Below are 14,890 nucleotides of genomic sequence, written 5' to 3'. Positions count from 1 at the left end.
CTATTCTATAATTCCATATAACGATAAACCCCTGCTGCAGCCCTCCCATTTTTGACTCTAGATAAAAGACTAGATCCAGATTATTAGCAGCTATTCATGCTAGACAACATTTTTAGAAAGCCCCTTGTTTTTCAGGAGTCACTGAGGAATCATGTTAACTCTGTGGATGTTAGAACCATTGAGCAGCAGCTATTGCTCTTATTACCTCCAATATCAGCGCAGGGAGGACCATCATCCCCTTACCCACAGAACAGTGAGGGTAACGACCTTCAACAGTGAGTGTATGACAACATTCAAGCAAAAGTTAGTCCCTAAAAGATGGAAACCTTCAAATCATAAAATCCTTAAGGTTGGAAAAGGCCTCTAAGGTCATCGAGTCCATTACTAACAGCTCCATCACTAGACCATGTCTCTAAGCACCATGTCTCTAGCACGCTCCAAATACAGGCTGTCAGCCAGGAGAGTTCCAGTACTTCAGATCTGGTTTACACAGAGCCACCTCCTATCAACTCTCTTTTAATTCAACAGAAGTTATGTTAAAAGCAGACAGATTGGTTTCTTTCATACACTGAGTCAATAGCTTTGCTTTTACCAGTGCATGATTGGTCAGTGTTTTATCCATTGCTGTATTCAACAGCACAAGTAAGGAAACACATTTGCGTTGGAGGCAATTAAAATGTAATGGTAGGTTCATCAGTTCCATCTGTGTTTGTGATCTAAATAATAAAAACCCTCTTTCTTTCAAAATCCCTTTTGTTGCTCCTTTGAGATTTAATTTTAGATTAATCTTTTTTCTTCTCCTTTATTTCCAAAGGACATCCACTACCTTGCTCTAGATAAGGGTGAATTGGCACTAGCTGATGTGGCAAAGAGAAAGGCTAATGACATTGATGCAGAATCAATAACTACTGGAATTGGTAAGAATTAATGGTGTTTAAAAAGCCCTTTTGTTTTAATCAATACTTGTCCTGTAGAACATGGTGTTGTATTTGTAGAGGAGTTATTGTTTTGATTACATTTTTTTCTTTGAAAGTGAGACCATATTTTTATTTGTGACTAAAGAACAGTATTTTCATTCATAACTAAAGAAGGAGGCTTATAAAAATCACATAGCTTTGCCTTCCAGTACCCATGTGAGGATAGCTATGAAGCAAAAAGATTTATATGGTGGCTATATACAAAAGTTCAGGCTGTACAAACTGAACTGAGTGCAAGAGGTAAGGGACTGAATCTGAAAATCATTGTTCATATCATCATTAAAGGCCAGGCATGGCAATCTCACTGACCTCTAAATATTTGCTGGTGCACACTGGAGTCACATCCAGCATTGATGCTTTGGCAGCACTTGGATGGAACATTTCCTGATGTGAACACAGGTTCAGATCCTGGCTTTAAAGCAGCAGCTTGGCCTGCAGTGGGATTCTTGGCATTCCATAAGGAGTATTGATGCTAAAGTTGCGGCATGTGACTAATAGCTAAAACACAGATGACTTTTCATGCAAGGGAACTCATAATTCATTCACTTTCTCCTTGTGTTTCTTCTGAATTTACATGAAGATATGTATGCAAGCACATGAGACCATTCTGATTTCATGCCTTATAGCATGAACCAAGCAGAAGGTGTGTATGTCTGGGGAGCTGACCTCCATTGGAGACAAAGGGAGAAAAACCCACAAAGCCTAAAAATGTCTGTATAAAACATGCACAGTTCTGTTTTGCTTATTCTACTGCATCATTGGCTATTAGAGGAAAGCACTGAGCTTTTGTCCTTGTCCCATGCCAAGAAGTAGAATAGGATTAAAACTCAGAAGGTTTTTTTGTGAGTCAGAGTCACAAAACCTTTGAAATCTTGGGTAACATGGGATTCTTTTGGAACTGTACATCTCCCTGTTTACCAAGAGCATACAAGGGAATGCCACTCCAGTACATGGAAATGCAGAGAGGCCATATATGCTTTTATGTGGCCATTTCTATAGACTGTATAAATCCATGACTTTCAAGGCTACTGCAATACAGTATCACCTCCTTCCCTCTCCACCAGAGTAGGAATCAAGCAGTGCCTCTCCTGAACTCTTCTCTTCAGGGTCTTTCATTTTCATGCTCAAGTCACTTAAAGCTTCTTTTCCACCACAACTGGGCCTTTGGTCAAGCCGTTTCACTGCTAGAATTCGAAAAAAAGGATATCTGTTTAGGTCATCCCTTAATGGGAAATCTTTAAAGTGTACAGTTATATCTCCCTTGCTTTCTCTTCTCTTACTTCTTAGGTATTTACCTGCTGCACCAAATATAACTGAGATACCCAGGACTTGCCTCTGATTATTATCTATTCTCTGACACTTAATCCAGAAAATTTAAAGTCTAATCTGTATCTTAGTGAAAGCCCTTTGTAGCATTGTAGACACATGTGCAGGGAGAGGGGTAGAGGAAAGAACTGAGGTGATCACAGATGCCTTCCTTGCATATCAAATGCCCTACACGTGTAACTGCAATTCAGCTACAAATGTGCAGGCACACAGTCTTCCCCTCCTCCAGACCAGTCCTAAAGTTACCTCGGCAGTGCCCCATTAGCATAAATTATTAAAGTCATTTTATATGATAAAGACTTTTGCTGAATAATTAACTATCAGAATGATTTAAAATACTTTTCAATGCCCCCAGGGACAAACTGTCACTGAGATTCAGTCTCTAAACAGTAATGAATTTGCATCCAATTCATTTTACATGAAAATAAACAGGAATCTCCCATGAGTTTGTTTCGCTGCAGGTTGGATCTCACCTTAAACATGTGAAATCTCAGCTACAGGTTTTGTTTTGTTGTACTTTATTCCAACGTCCTCTCTAATGATGTTTTCATTTCATAAACTGTTGTTGGCAAAAAAGTTGACATGAGGTATGAACTTTGTGGACCCAATGCAAACAAAAGATGATAAGTGCTTTATATGTAAATTGCTGTATTTTTCTAATACTTTGAGAGGGGGAGATAAAATCATGCCAGAGCCAGAAGTTTTAAAATGCTGTTTCATACAAGTCTGTGTCCCCTGACCACTTCCTAAGCCCAGTCCTCTTCAGCTAGTCCCTGCTCTCTGGAACTTCCAGCCATTCCGTTCACCAAGGGTCACACTTTCCCCCAAACTTCTTGAACACCCACTTTGGGCTTCTACAAGAAGACAGTAACCTAAGCAAAGAGGGGCAGCAAGGTGCAACCAGTGCTACTGAGTTTATACTGGACACCTCTACAGCTTATTTGGTTTATATATGTTTATATATATATATATCAGTATAATATTTGGTCTTAAATAGTAAAAAAAGTGAACCATTTTCATATGTCAACATCTGATGAAGTTTCCTGAGCTAGCCCATCCTCAAACCTCAGCTCAGCACTGCTTGAAAATGAGTCAGTGCTTCTGGCTGATTCCCAAGTCTTTGAGAGTGCTCCATCTTGCCCCAGATATATTTAATTTGTCAAGATATTTCTTTGTACAGGGCTCACTTCAAACATAATATATTTCAAACTCAGACTTTCAGGAAAAGTTTCAAGCCCCTACAAATAATGTAGGATGACAATATAATTTCATCTAAAATTTGTAGACGTCATCCACAGTTCTATATGGGTAGATTCCTCACATATATTATACCGAGATTTGTGTCAAGATAAAACTAAAAAGAGGTTGATTGTTTTAAGATTTTCTGAATTTTGGCTCTTCTCAGTTCATCATCACATGATTGCAGTTTGCTGGACACTGTTTTGAAGAAGCCACCTTCAAAGCTAAGGATATCTGAGGGTATCTGGTAAAAACACCTGTAGACATCCAGAGCTCAGTAGTTAGGTGAGAATATTGCTGAGCAAGAAGAAGTGTCAGGTGGACTATGGTTTTGGCAGAATCAGGTATTTTGTTCATCTGATTAAAATCTTCTGAGGATAAGTATTCTCATAAGACTTTATGTTTGACAGCCTGTAAAAATGCATCTTGGGGGATGAAAAGATTGAAGTAATGGTACTGTACGTCTCAGAAATGGCATTAGCTATCTCCTCTTTCCCTTTTTATTTGATCAGCAGACCACTGCCCATGGATCCTGTGGTTTCTTCTGCCAAAGATTTTCTGTTGAGTTATTTCTGTAGTAGATCCACAAGTTCCTTAATGAGGTCAGGGAGTTCTCATTTAGCCTTGCCTAAAATGTATGCTGCGCTCCTCATTTCACTTGATTAAAAGAGAGAATAAATAATTTATTCAATATTGGCATATATGTAGGTTACTAATAAATTCTGTTTATGAGTGTAGCCTGGCATATACTCTCCTGGAACAGCATTGTCTGTGGTGGAAGAGTGAGTCTGTTTGGTGCTGTAAAGTGTAGGTTGCTAATGTAAAACCTGAGTTGCAAAGAACTGACATGGCAGAGCCTGTTAAGAAATGCCATAACTAATAATGATCATGGTGGTGAAGAGCTCAGCCCTTCAGACATCATTGCTCAATGAATATCCAATGAAGAGCATATGTAGGCAGTGTCAGAAAGTTTCCCAAGGCCAACTTCCAACAAATTACATTAGGGCCTAGCAAGGTGATTTTAACCTTCAAATCAACAGCTTTCACCCAAAAGGGATTCATGTTGTGACAAGATAGATAACTGCTGCATCGTTGAAAGGCAAATTGGGAAACCTTGTATTTCTACTTAGAATTAAATTCAGAATATTAGTAACTCTAATGTTTAGGTAACATTTCTAACAGAGATATGTTAACAAAAACACTGATGTTCAGATAATTGCATTGTTCTGAAGTGCTAGATGGGACTGACTAACATTTTGGTGGTTCACTGATGTCTCATGAAAGTGCTTGAGGTTTTTCCATTTAAAATAGAATTTTAAAATATTTCTGGAAGTATTCCCTACTGTTTGCGAGATAGGGAATCTTATCAGTTCTCACAGAGACTGAAGTCTAATTTCCCACAGTGTTTGTAAAATGACATTTAAAATGCAGGGACCCTAAATGTTTCACCTTACTGGCAAGGAACGTCACCAGTTTGAACCCTAAGTGGAGAATTAATTAATTTTATCTTATTTCTGTGGTAGTGTTTTTTATTGAATGGCTTACATGTTCTTTGTGATAATTACTAATGATACATCCTACGGTGCTTTGTGTGAGATGCCAGTCTGGTCTTGCATTACAGTCTGCTACCTCCAAATCACTTACCATTTACTCAGATCTTCCCCTCTTCCTGACAGTCCTGGGGAGCCTCCTTGCATTTGAAGACCATGTTTAGAATTGTCCCCTGTATTTGTAACCTTCTCTGGCCCTGCATTAGCCTAGTTGGTAACATTTCCTTCTCTGATCCATAATGACTCCTTTCATCTCTCAAGGACTTCCTCCTCACCCTCACATACCCCTCTGACACTGATGGCAAAGCTTTCTTCATTTCCTGCTCTTCCTTGGCACATGCAGCTTTCTCTTGTCATCTATCAAATTTCAAGTTAACTGAGAACCTTGGCCTTTATTTAATGACTTTTATTTCACTGTATAACATGTTTACAGCATGCTTCAAAGGTATTGTCCCAGACAGAGGTGAACTGTGATCTGGGAAGGCTCGGGGGACACTTATTTATGCTACAGTTTTTTGGAGCCTGCCCCCTTCAGTGTAAGTGTTAAATCTCCCATTTATTTATTTATATTTTCAGTTTAAGTCAATCAAAACCTCTGGCATCAAACCCTTTGCTTTTATTTTTCTAATAATGTGACTTTTTCCCCAGAGAGCCAGAAAAACATTTTTAATGAAAAATGTTTTCTAAGTATGATTGGCAGTTCACCTATGGCAAGAAATTCGTTTCCATGAGCACTTTTTAAATTTTGTGCCACCCAAGATGAGTGTCTTTGAAGATCCATAGTAATTTGAAATTATTTAACTGTGCTCATATATACACTCTCTTGAACATATCAAGCCACACACAGCACTTGACACAGAGCCCACTAAACACAGTTAAAGGATTTCCACCATCTTCGGTGGGCTTGGATGGGGATTTTAGCAAGCAACAAGCTCATGGGGAGGCTTGGCATGACCAGGAGTGCTGCCATCTGCAAAGACCTGGTCTGGAAAGACATGCTACTTGGTGTAGAGTGGCTTCAAGAGGAGGGAGCAGCAGCCAGCACCCAGGGCATGGCATCCTGTTTTTAAATTTCCAGCTGGTAGTGAGGATTTTACTCTCTTGAGGGTTACAGGCATGTACTGCTCCCCTCCTTGTGTTCTTTTCAAGAAGTGGAGTCATTTGTTTTACTTGAGGTCTATAGTAATGCCAAGCTATTTTTGGCTCCACCTCATCTCACCTCTCCTCTTGCTTGTGTCATGGTGTCAGTTTTGATCTATACCTTCCCACTGCTAGACAGCTTTGCCTGAAGACATAATCCTCAGCCCCTAATAATTGTAAGTACATCAAAAGCTAGTTGGTTTGCTTAGCTGCAGAGGTCTACACAAAGATCTGTGTATCTTCACTTGAAAGAGATTCATAGTTTTGTGTCAAGCTTTAGAATTATCATGGCCTTCCATTTTTTTCCCTTCCTTATAGTGACATATTCTTTCTTGCCCACTACAGAACCTGATTTAAAAAGCACAACTATATGCCCAAAATGAAGACACCTTCTCCTTAATATTTTAATTTTAATGATCCTCATATTTTGTAATGTCTTCCAGCAGTAAAATTATGCCCTAGTGATTATGAAAAAATCTTACCAGAAATCATAGATTAACTACTTTTTGCCAGCTTTAGGGGCTTACATTTTTTGAATCTATAGCTACATACTACAACTGATTTATAAACAACAACAAAAAAATGTCAATATTTCCAAATTCTAGAAATTGAAAGGAGTTGTCTGTATCTGATATGGTTTTTATCCTAATAACAGTTAGGATATTGCAAGGCATGTGAGGTCACTCTTCTCAGATCTCTTCACTATAATTCCATCTTATCCCTATAACCCCCAGACAAGTTGATGTACACAGACAACAGTGAATGGATGACACTAATTACCGAGTAAACAACATATTTTCGGTGGCAACAGATCAAGAAGGAAGTTTTAAAAGTGAAAGAAATTCACAGAGCTACACCTTGGGGGAGGATGTAACATGATAAAGAATAGTTCAGCATAAAAGATCTTGAAGGGATGCCCATGGCATGGCATTGAAGTGAAGAGAGGCAAGTCAATACGCAAGCTGTTGACATTGTAGCTAGGAATTTAAGTAGGAATTTGGCTTCTCATCACTGACCTCAGTCCATAGACTGTAATAAATTTAAACAGAAAGTACACATAGTTAAAATAACTGTTGAAAGAAACTATCAAAGAAATTGATGCATGGAAAGTGTCTTTGCATGAAGACTGAATGAATGCCTTTCTGGGAAATAGGTCTTAGCCAAATACAATTTATGCAGTAGTCAAACACATGTTTGTCTGGCTTGGTGTAGGATACCTGGATGAAATTTAATAGCCTCTAATTCACTGTAGGTCAAACTAGATGATTTACACTATATCATTATAGTATAATATTCATATGTTCTGGATTCCACTCTTGCCTACAGCTCTGTGAAAAAGCCCCTGGTAAATCTCCCATTAGCTTCAAAAGGCCCACATGTGGTCTAAAAGACTGCAGTTAAAAGCCACATAATATATATGTAATATATATTCACACATCTCAGAGTATGCACGTGTGTGTGTAAATAAGTGGGTGTTACATTTACACATACACAGCAAAAATCTGGCTAGTCATAAAAATAGCTCCAAATCTGAGCACAAGCCAGAGGAATTATTACGTATTTGTATTTTGCTTCATGACATCACAAAAGCCACCGCTGCTTTTTTTTTTCTGAAAGAACAAAAAGTAATCACAGCAGGAGGTGCTTTCATAACTGCTGCAGCTGGCTGGGAGCTGTGGATCTGTGTGTTCACGGTGTGTCAGGGACATGTTTGTCTCACACACCCTGGAGCCATCCCTCAGCCTCTCGCTTTCCGATAGGGAACTCGCCAGTTGCATTTCTGCGCACTGAAAAGCGTTGGCAAACACATATTTGCATGGCAGTTGGTATGTGTTTTGTCCTGTTTGCTCTGCGTAACGTAACGTGATGTGACAGGCTGTAATTCATCGCATCAGTTGCATGACAGCAGAGGAATTGGAAAAGAGGTGCAATGGTGGGCCAATGCGAGGTGGCAATTTAATGTTGGGTTGTAGTCTCTCAACGGTAAGGCTTTTTAGAACGACCTACCAAAGAATTGTCTCCAAGCATTCTCTGTGCAGGTGAGTTTTAGAAGTAATGATCAGGCAGAGCACAGTCAACATCGGGAGAAAGCTGAAGATCCCTGTACTTGGAAGGAATGACTCTTCTAAATATGAAAACCCTTGCACATCTGGTGTCAGATCAAAAAACAAACAAGAACATTGAAGGACTGTTTATTTCCTCGTCTTTCACTGCACTCTCCAGGCACACCACAGGTCCTTATGTGGGAATACTGTAGAATTGCCAACAGGCAAAATCAGAGGTTGAGGCCGTTTTCCTCCAAAGACTCCTACACAAGAGACTGCTTGACAGTTCACCCCTAAAAAATTCCCACAACAAGAGTGAGGGTGTTTGATAACCTGATGTTAGTTCTTGTTGAGTGCTTCCAGCCTAAAAAAACCAAGTTCCCTGTTAAAATCCCATCTCAGGCCTGGAACATTCTAGTCAGGACACGGCTGGTGAAAGCCATAGGGAAGAGCTCAGTGGGGCCTGAGGGTGAGCTTTGCATCGTTGCTCTTCTCACTCAGGCACTTTCTAAAGTGTCAAACTTGGCCAGAAGATGAAAAGAAGGGAGTTGTCTAAGAAAAACCATTGGTGAAAAAGTGATCTGCAATGCCTAGCACAAGGCAGTAAGTACATCCAGAATTAAAGACACCTTTCTTTCCTCAACATACACTCTGTATTTAATTTCAGATATTTGAAGTATCTTTTCCCTAAATATCCTTCCTTTTAGTCTGCACTGAGACTTCAAAGTTTTTACTTTAAATCTCGGTGCCATGAAACTTCTGCAACTCCCCAGCCCATGCATGGGTAATACCTGCCCTTCAATAATATTTTTCACAGCATTCAAGATACGAAAATCGTGCTAGATTTCAAACTGTAAATTCAGTCTTAAAAACAGACTGTGAGGCAGTTGGTTATCTCTGCAATGTTGATATTATGAAATGGCACAATATTTCAATATGATGAAAAGATATCATTAATGATAGCTTCTAAGCATGTATGATGTTCACTTTAATTAGTCACTTACTGCAGTCACACTGCCAGTGTCCCACCTTTTCATCTTCATGATAATCAAAGCTGCAACAGCCGCTTGATTTCTGCCTCCTGCCCTCCCAGCCCAGGGACACCACAACATCAGTAAAAAGTTAGGGTAGGGTTCTCACATAAATTAGATTCCATGGATTAACCACTTAACTGATAGCTTAAAAATTTTCCCTGTAAATGTCAATATTCTTTCCTGTAGATTTGTGTTAAAAACCTATGCATGGCTTCTCTATTTTTTTTCAAAAATTTAACATTGTTTCACAACAACTGCTAGCTTATATCTTTTTGCTTGATGAAACCTCTGCTGCATCTTACTATGGTTACTCATTTACCTCTGCTGTATTTCTCTTGTTAATGTTCTTGCTGATAAAATCCCCCCTGGAGACCTCCAAGTGCACCAGATGAAGAGCAGATTCTGGGGCCATCCCAGAGACCTTGCAGAAAAATCCCAGAATGTGATTTTACATCACTTGGTAGATGCTGGTAAACCATCAGGAGCCTTACATGAACTCACCCTCAGACTGAAGGATTTGGAACCCAGTCCTAAACCATGTTTGAAGTTCACTGCTGAATTTCACCACACCTCTGCTTAAATAATAGGAACTTTTATCAACCAGATGGAAGATGATGACTACAATTAATTATTTATTCTACTGCGTAGGATGCACTGTGGCTGAAGAAAACAGCTACAAAGTGCTTACCTTAAGCCCTTGCTTTTAGCCACCAAAGGGCAAAATGTTTAGTTCATGAAGGCACCCTCTGCTGCAGTGTGAGCCCACATCACCCTGTTCACTGTGCTGCCATTGCCTCAGGTATGTAAGGGAAGAGTTAGCACCACACTGATCACTGTAATGAACAGAATTTTAACAGTAAAACATTCTGGAAAAATTCCTCAAAAAGTCATGAAAGAAGCCCAGCCTTTAGTCAGTGCCTTGTTTTCATATATTGTTATCAACTGCCCCATCCTATTCCTGTGTTTATTTGAGAGTTTTTCTGTCCACTCATTGGGATTAGAAACAAGACAGCAGGTAAAGAACTGGATGTAATTAGACTTTTACAACCATCACCAAGCCACTGGATGACTCTGGCCTGCTCATTTTAGCCTTGGATGGTTTTGCTTTTCTTTGGGGACTGCGTGAGCTCTCTGTGGCAGGCTGCCCATCCTTTCAGCACCATCCCATGCCAGAGCCCCTCGCTGTCACTTCCCACAGGCTGGCCACGCAGCCAGATGAAGTCCATTTCCTAAGCTCTCTTATTTTCTGTAATTTTTGCCACATAAGGTGAAAGCACACCCCTGGGAAATCAGCTGTAATCCTCTCGTTCGTGTTTGCCATTAGGTGTCAGTGTGACAACAACCATGGTACACAAAGGCTGCACTGGGGTGTGCAGGCATACCACCCCCATCCTAAACTTGTCATTGTCCACTGGGGAAAATACAGTGTGAAACTGAGGGGAAGGAAAGGCTGAAGAAAGCAATAAACATTTTATTTCCGGCTGTTTTTCCATCACCTAAATGAAATTATTTACTAACAGATTAGTCTGTTTGCATTTCATTCAGCGTGTTTCAGGTTCCCGGTGCTGCAGTTGTCAAAGAAGGGCAATATTTACAAAACCAGGAGAAGAGTTTCTGCACACACTGATCTCACCCTATTTTGGGGCAAAAGAAACAGTCAATATTATCAGTAATTTCCAGTCAGCAGGGGGTAAACTGCTTTGCCCAGTGCAAATGTTATATTACCTGTGTGAGTTGAAACCTGACAATATTGGTGCTTATAAACGGGTCCTTAACAAGTTGTTTAAAATACTGTATTAGAAATTACAACTGAAAGTTCCACTCATTCCAAAGAAAAGAATAAAAAACTTAAAAACTAGTTTTAAAGCAACTTTTTGTGTCAGAAGTCCTGCCTTCTTTTGGTGCATCAGTGGTATGTGTGATGAAGAAATAGTCAAATACATTACATATATTAAGAAGTTGTAATTGTTTTAAGCAAAGTTTCAGGCACTTCCCAAAATGTAGTGAACAGATTTTGGTTGCTTGGGAGTTTTAAAAGTTTTAAAATAAAAATCAGGGTTGGGGGGGAAAAAGTCTTTTTAGAAGAAAATTAATTTATAAAATATTCTCCAGTAGCAGTATTCAGAATACCTCAAATACTTGTAGGATAGTTTTTTTTGCCTTATGTTTGGAACTGCAAATGTTTTCACCATTAATTTAAATCAAAATTTGATCAGGTCAACATAATAGCTAAATCAGCTTGACCTTCACCAGGACCAGAGAATATGTTGTGCCAGAAGATCATTGGGATTCAGCTTTTCCTTCACCTTTTCTGCTTTGAAAGGGAACAGGTTCTCAGCATAGCTTCAATTTGATGTTGGCTTTTTTTATACTGATAGATTAAATCTCAAGTAGCACCATGCTGCTGTGATAAGCATCTGAGCAAGCTGCCTTTTCTTTTACCGCCTTCCAGATTTCTAGTAACTCCACGGCACAGGAGTGGTTAGTCCTGAGCATGCCCAGGGAAATCCTAGCCGGGACAAGAATCCTCAGGTACCATCTCGGCTACAATTCCCCCAGTTGGGCAGTTGCAGGTCTCTTCGTGAGATCAAAGCCTTCCGAAATTTGGTAGCCATGCCCCCCCTCAATTTGGGGATGAGAAATGAAAAATCTCATGTGCCAATTTGATGTTGTCCTTATAACAGATAATTATAGGTTTTAAGAATAGAAAAGATGCCTGATTAAACGGCTCCAGCCATCTGCTATTGCAAGACTGTGAAGTAATCCTTGACCATTTTCATATTAAGAGTTGCCACGATGATGTTCTCCCACTGCTTAAGCCACTCAGCTTGCCTAGAAAGCTGCCTCCTTTGCTCTAGTTTACTGGCATCCTAACTCTCTTTTGCTTTGTATTATTTTAAATGGCAGTGATTAAATCTTTAAAATTCGGTGCTCTTGGGGGGCTTGAAAGTCCCTGCTGTATTGCACATCTATTTTCACTTCAGAAATATAAATTGAAGAGCTCCTTATTTTCACATGTGGTTTCAGATCAGGTTCTTCTTCTTGTTTGTGGTACAAAGGGAGCAGATGAAAAGCCAGCTAGGCAAGCAGTTTTAAAAAGCCCAGCACTGGTCACTGTGGCTGCTTGTACCCCTGCTCCATTGGGGTACCAGGGGAGGCATAAGAAGAGGCTCAAGGGCCAGGCACAAGCTGCTCACATGGCACTCTGGTTTAGGTGATCCCAAAGGTAATTTTGCTGGTTTTGAAGCAAAATCATTAGTCAAATAGGGCTGAAATCAGCAGAGAGCTGTAAGCCTGCTTTACGCTGAGCACTGTTCTTACAGAGGGAGTGTTGCTTCAAGCAACTCTTTAGAGATCAGAAAGGATCCTGGTGCCAGGATCCTCCCTGCGATGGGCTGAGTTCCCAACTGCAGCCTAAACCAGTCCAAAAATGTGCTAGAAAACATGAGGAAGGGTTTCCACCTGAAGTCAGAGAAGAGGCAGAGGGAGCAGAGTCAGGCTGTAAGGAAGGACTATAAGGGCACAGGAGTAGCCAGGCAGAAGAAAACATCTCTGGACGATGCACATCTATGTGAGAAGGACTGGTGGTGGCATGTAAGGAAGGAAAAGGATCGCCACGGCAGTGCAGGAAAGTGGCAAGATGCCTTTGTAAGGGCAAATTTTTCCCATTGAACATTAATTGCTTTCCATGGATACAAAATGCACTTTAAGTGATAAAAGGAGTGGCTGACAAGCAATGCTGTATTTAGCAGATATCAGAGAATGCAATGTAGGTTAATTACCTTCTCTTAAAATTAATTTTTTTTTCCAAAGAGGTGAGCATCTGTTTGAGACAGAAGCTAATCTCCAAACTCCTGTTGTCTACTTCAATGAGAAGAGAAGTAAGAAAGGGAATGAAATGGGGTGGTGAGGAGACAGCAGCAGGAGCCATGGTGACTTTTTTTCCCTGGCATCAATGTGTCAGGTTTTTTGCATTGCTTCCCATAGACTTTCCTCTTGGTTACCTTCAGAAGCACAAGCAACACCATGAACTGCCCACAGCTCCCTCCAGGGCTTTGAGCTTCCCAAGCGGTGTCCACAGCCGCTGCTCCTGCTGACACAGTTTATTTAAATAGGCAGGGAGAAAGTATTGGTGATTGCAGGAGGCAGTGTATAGTGTAAACTACCTCTGTGAGGTTTTAAAAAGGAAAAAACACTCTGGTATTCGTGCCACTCTGTAATTGAGGGATATCAGTCAGGTGAAGATCTTCCCAGGGAGTGGAAGGAACAGCCTGGGAATGGAAAACCCACAGTTCCTACAAGGTTGCGTTTCCCCTTCAACAGGGCACATGAAGTGTAATGTGTCCCCTTTCCAAAGCTGTTTTCCCTCTAAATCAGTCTCTTAGTGGGAAGAGGTGGGAAGGAAAGTATCAACCCATCAGTCAGGGTTCTCAGTGCCAACAGGGTCACATCAGCTTCTAAAGCCTTCGGGCACCCAAACCACAGAGTGGTTATCAGCAAGTCTGTGCAGCAAAGCACTGCAGCAGGTGAGTGACAGGATGCAAATATCAGGGAGGACCTGCCCCTGTATCTACTTCAGTGCCTTTTCAGCCACACCTTTCTGGTAAATTGTAAAATGTCGGTCAGAGCGCTCTGGAGATGGGTAGAACAAGGCGTGCTCATACCCCAACTTCTTTTATGACCTAGTGCCTTGAGGTGCATTTAGAAAATGCATCCAAGTTTTGTCTTTTATTATAGGATTTAGTCAAGAGATACTGAGCAGAGCACTGTGTAAGTGTCATTAAGAGAGCTCAGCAACAGGATATTCTGTGATTCCAGATTCCAGGATACCTTTCTGCATATCCTCTGTGTGTGTATATATGTGTGTGTGTATGTGTGTGTGTGCAAGCACAGAGTTTGCATATATACACATCACAGTAAACTTTGAGGGTTTGTAGGTTTAAAACAACGTGTTGGTACCAGCTGTATAGCATGTTTTCTATGCATTACATCAGTGTTCCTCATTTTCTATGCAGAGACACACACAGACCCTGTGAAAACTTGGCCCTTATTTTACAAAAACATACCTGAGATATTACAAACTTAGCATCCTAAAGTCAGTATTTTTAAAGTGACTGGAAAAATTACGTGAGAATTTTCAGGTTTGGTACACGTTAAGCTCATTGATATCAGAGTAAGTTTAGTCCATACAACCTTCCAGCATGAGTAATTTTTTTTGTCTGTGAAACCCACTGACTACAAACACATTAACTGGCAGGGATTAGAAAGCAATATTTTAGAATTTGCGCTTTATTTACAGGTGGTTTTCCCATTTTTTCTTTATTTGGATTAGGCAAACAACTGGTCCCAAGTTTTTATTCATTATAAGAAAAAGAAAAATCCTCCTTTTAATAGGTGTGTGCTTCACACTTTTCAAACTTCAATAGCATAGAATGTTTCACTTGGTCAGAAAGCTGATTTAATTTACTGCTAGGTTAAATGTTAAAGGTTTCAGTTTTACGACCATGAATTCTCAAATTAAATTCAGTGCATTGCTTAAATTTCTAGCTGCAGTGCATTTAGCCTAATTGCTTTGGTAA

General features: G+C 40.1%; 1 protein-coding gene across 11 annotated transcripts in view; it reads left to right on the top strand.

Annotated features, from left to right (window-relative positions):
- LOC125323529 (WD repeat containing planar cell polarity effector) overlaps positions 1-14,890 on the top strand; it is a 149,534-nt gene that overhangs the window by 108,571 nt on the left and 26,073 nt on the right. For 8 of the 11 annotated variants that reach the window (XM_048298593.1, XM_048298590.1, XM_048298595.1 and 5 more), the window contains one exon: positions 815-917. The exons of 2 other annotated variants lie outside the window; for them this stretch is intronic. In XM_048298593.1, the coding sequence (XP_048154550.1) occupies positions 815-917 (103 nt within the window). Of the gene's footprint in view, positions 1-814; positions 918-14,890 lie in introns of those variants that run through there. One more of the 11 variants, XR_007202548.1, reaches the window with a different exon arrangement.

The sequence above is a fragment of the Corvus hawaiiensis genome, chromosome 3 (assembly GCF_020740725.1).
Source record: "Corvus hawaiiensis isolate bCorHaw1 chromosome 3, bCorHaw1.pri.cur, whole genome shotgun sequence".
Lineage (NCBI taxonomy): Eukaryota > Metazoa > Chordata > Aves > Passeriformes > Corvidae > Corvus > Corvus hawaiiensis.
The sequence above is the reverse complement of the archived record's forward strand: the minus strand, read 5'-3'. Positions and strand labels throughout refer to the sequence as shown.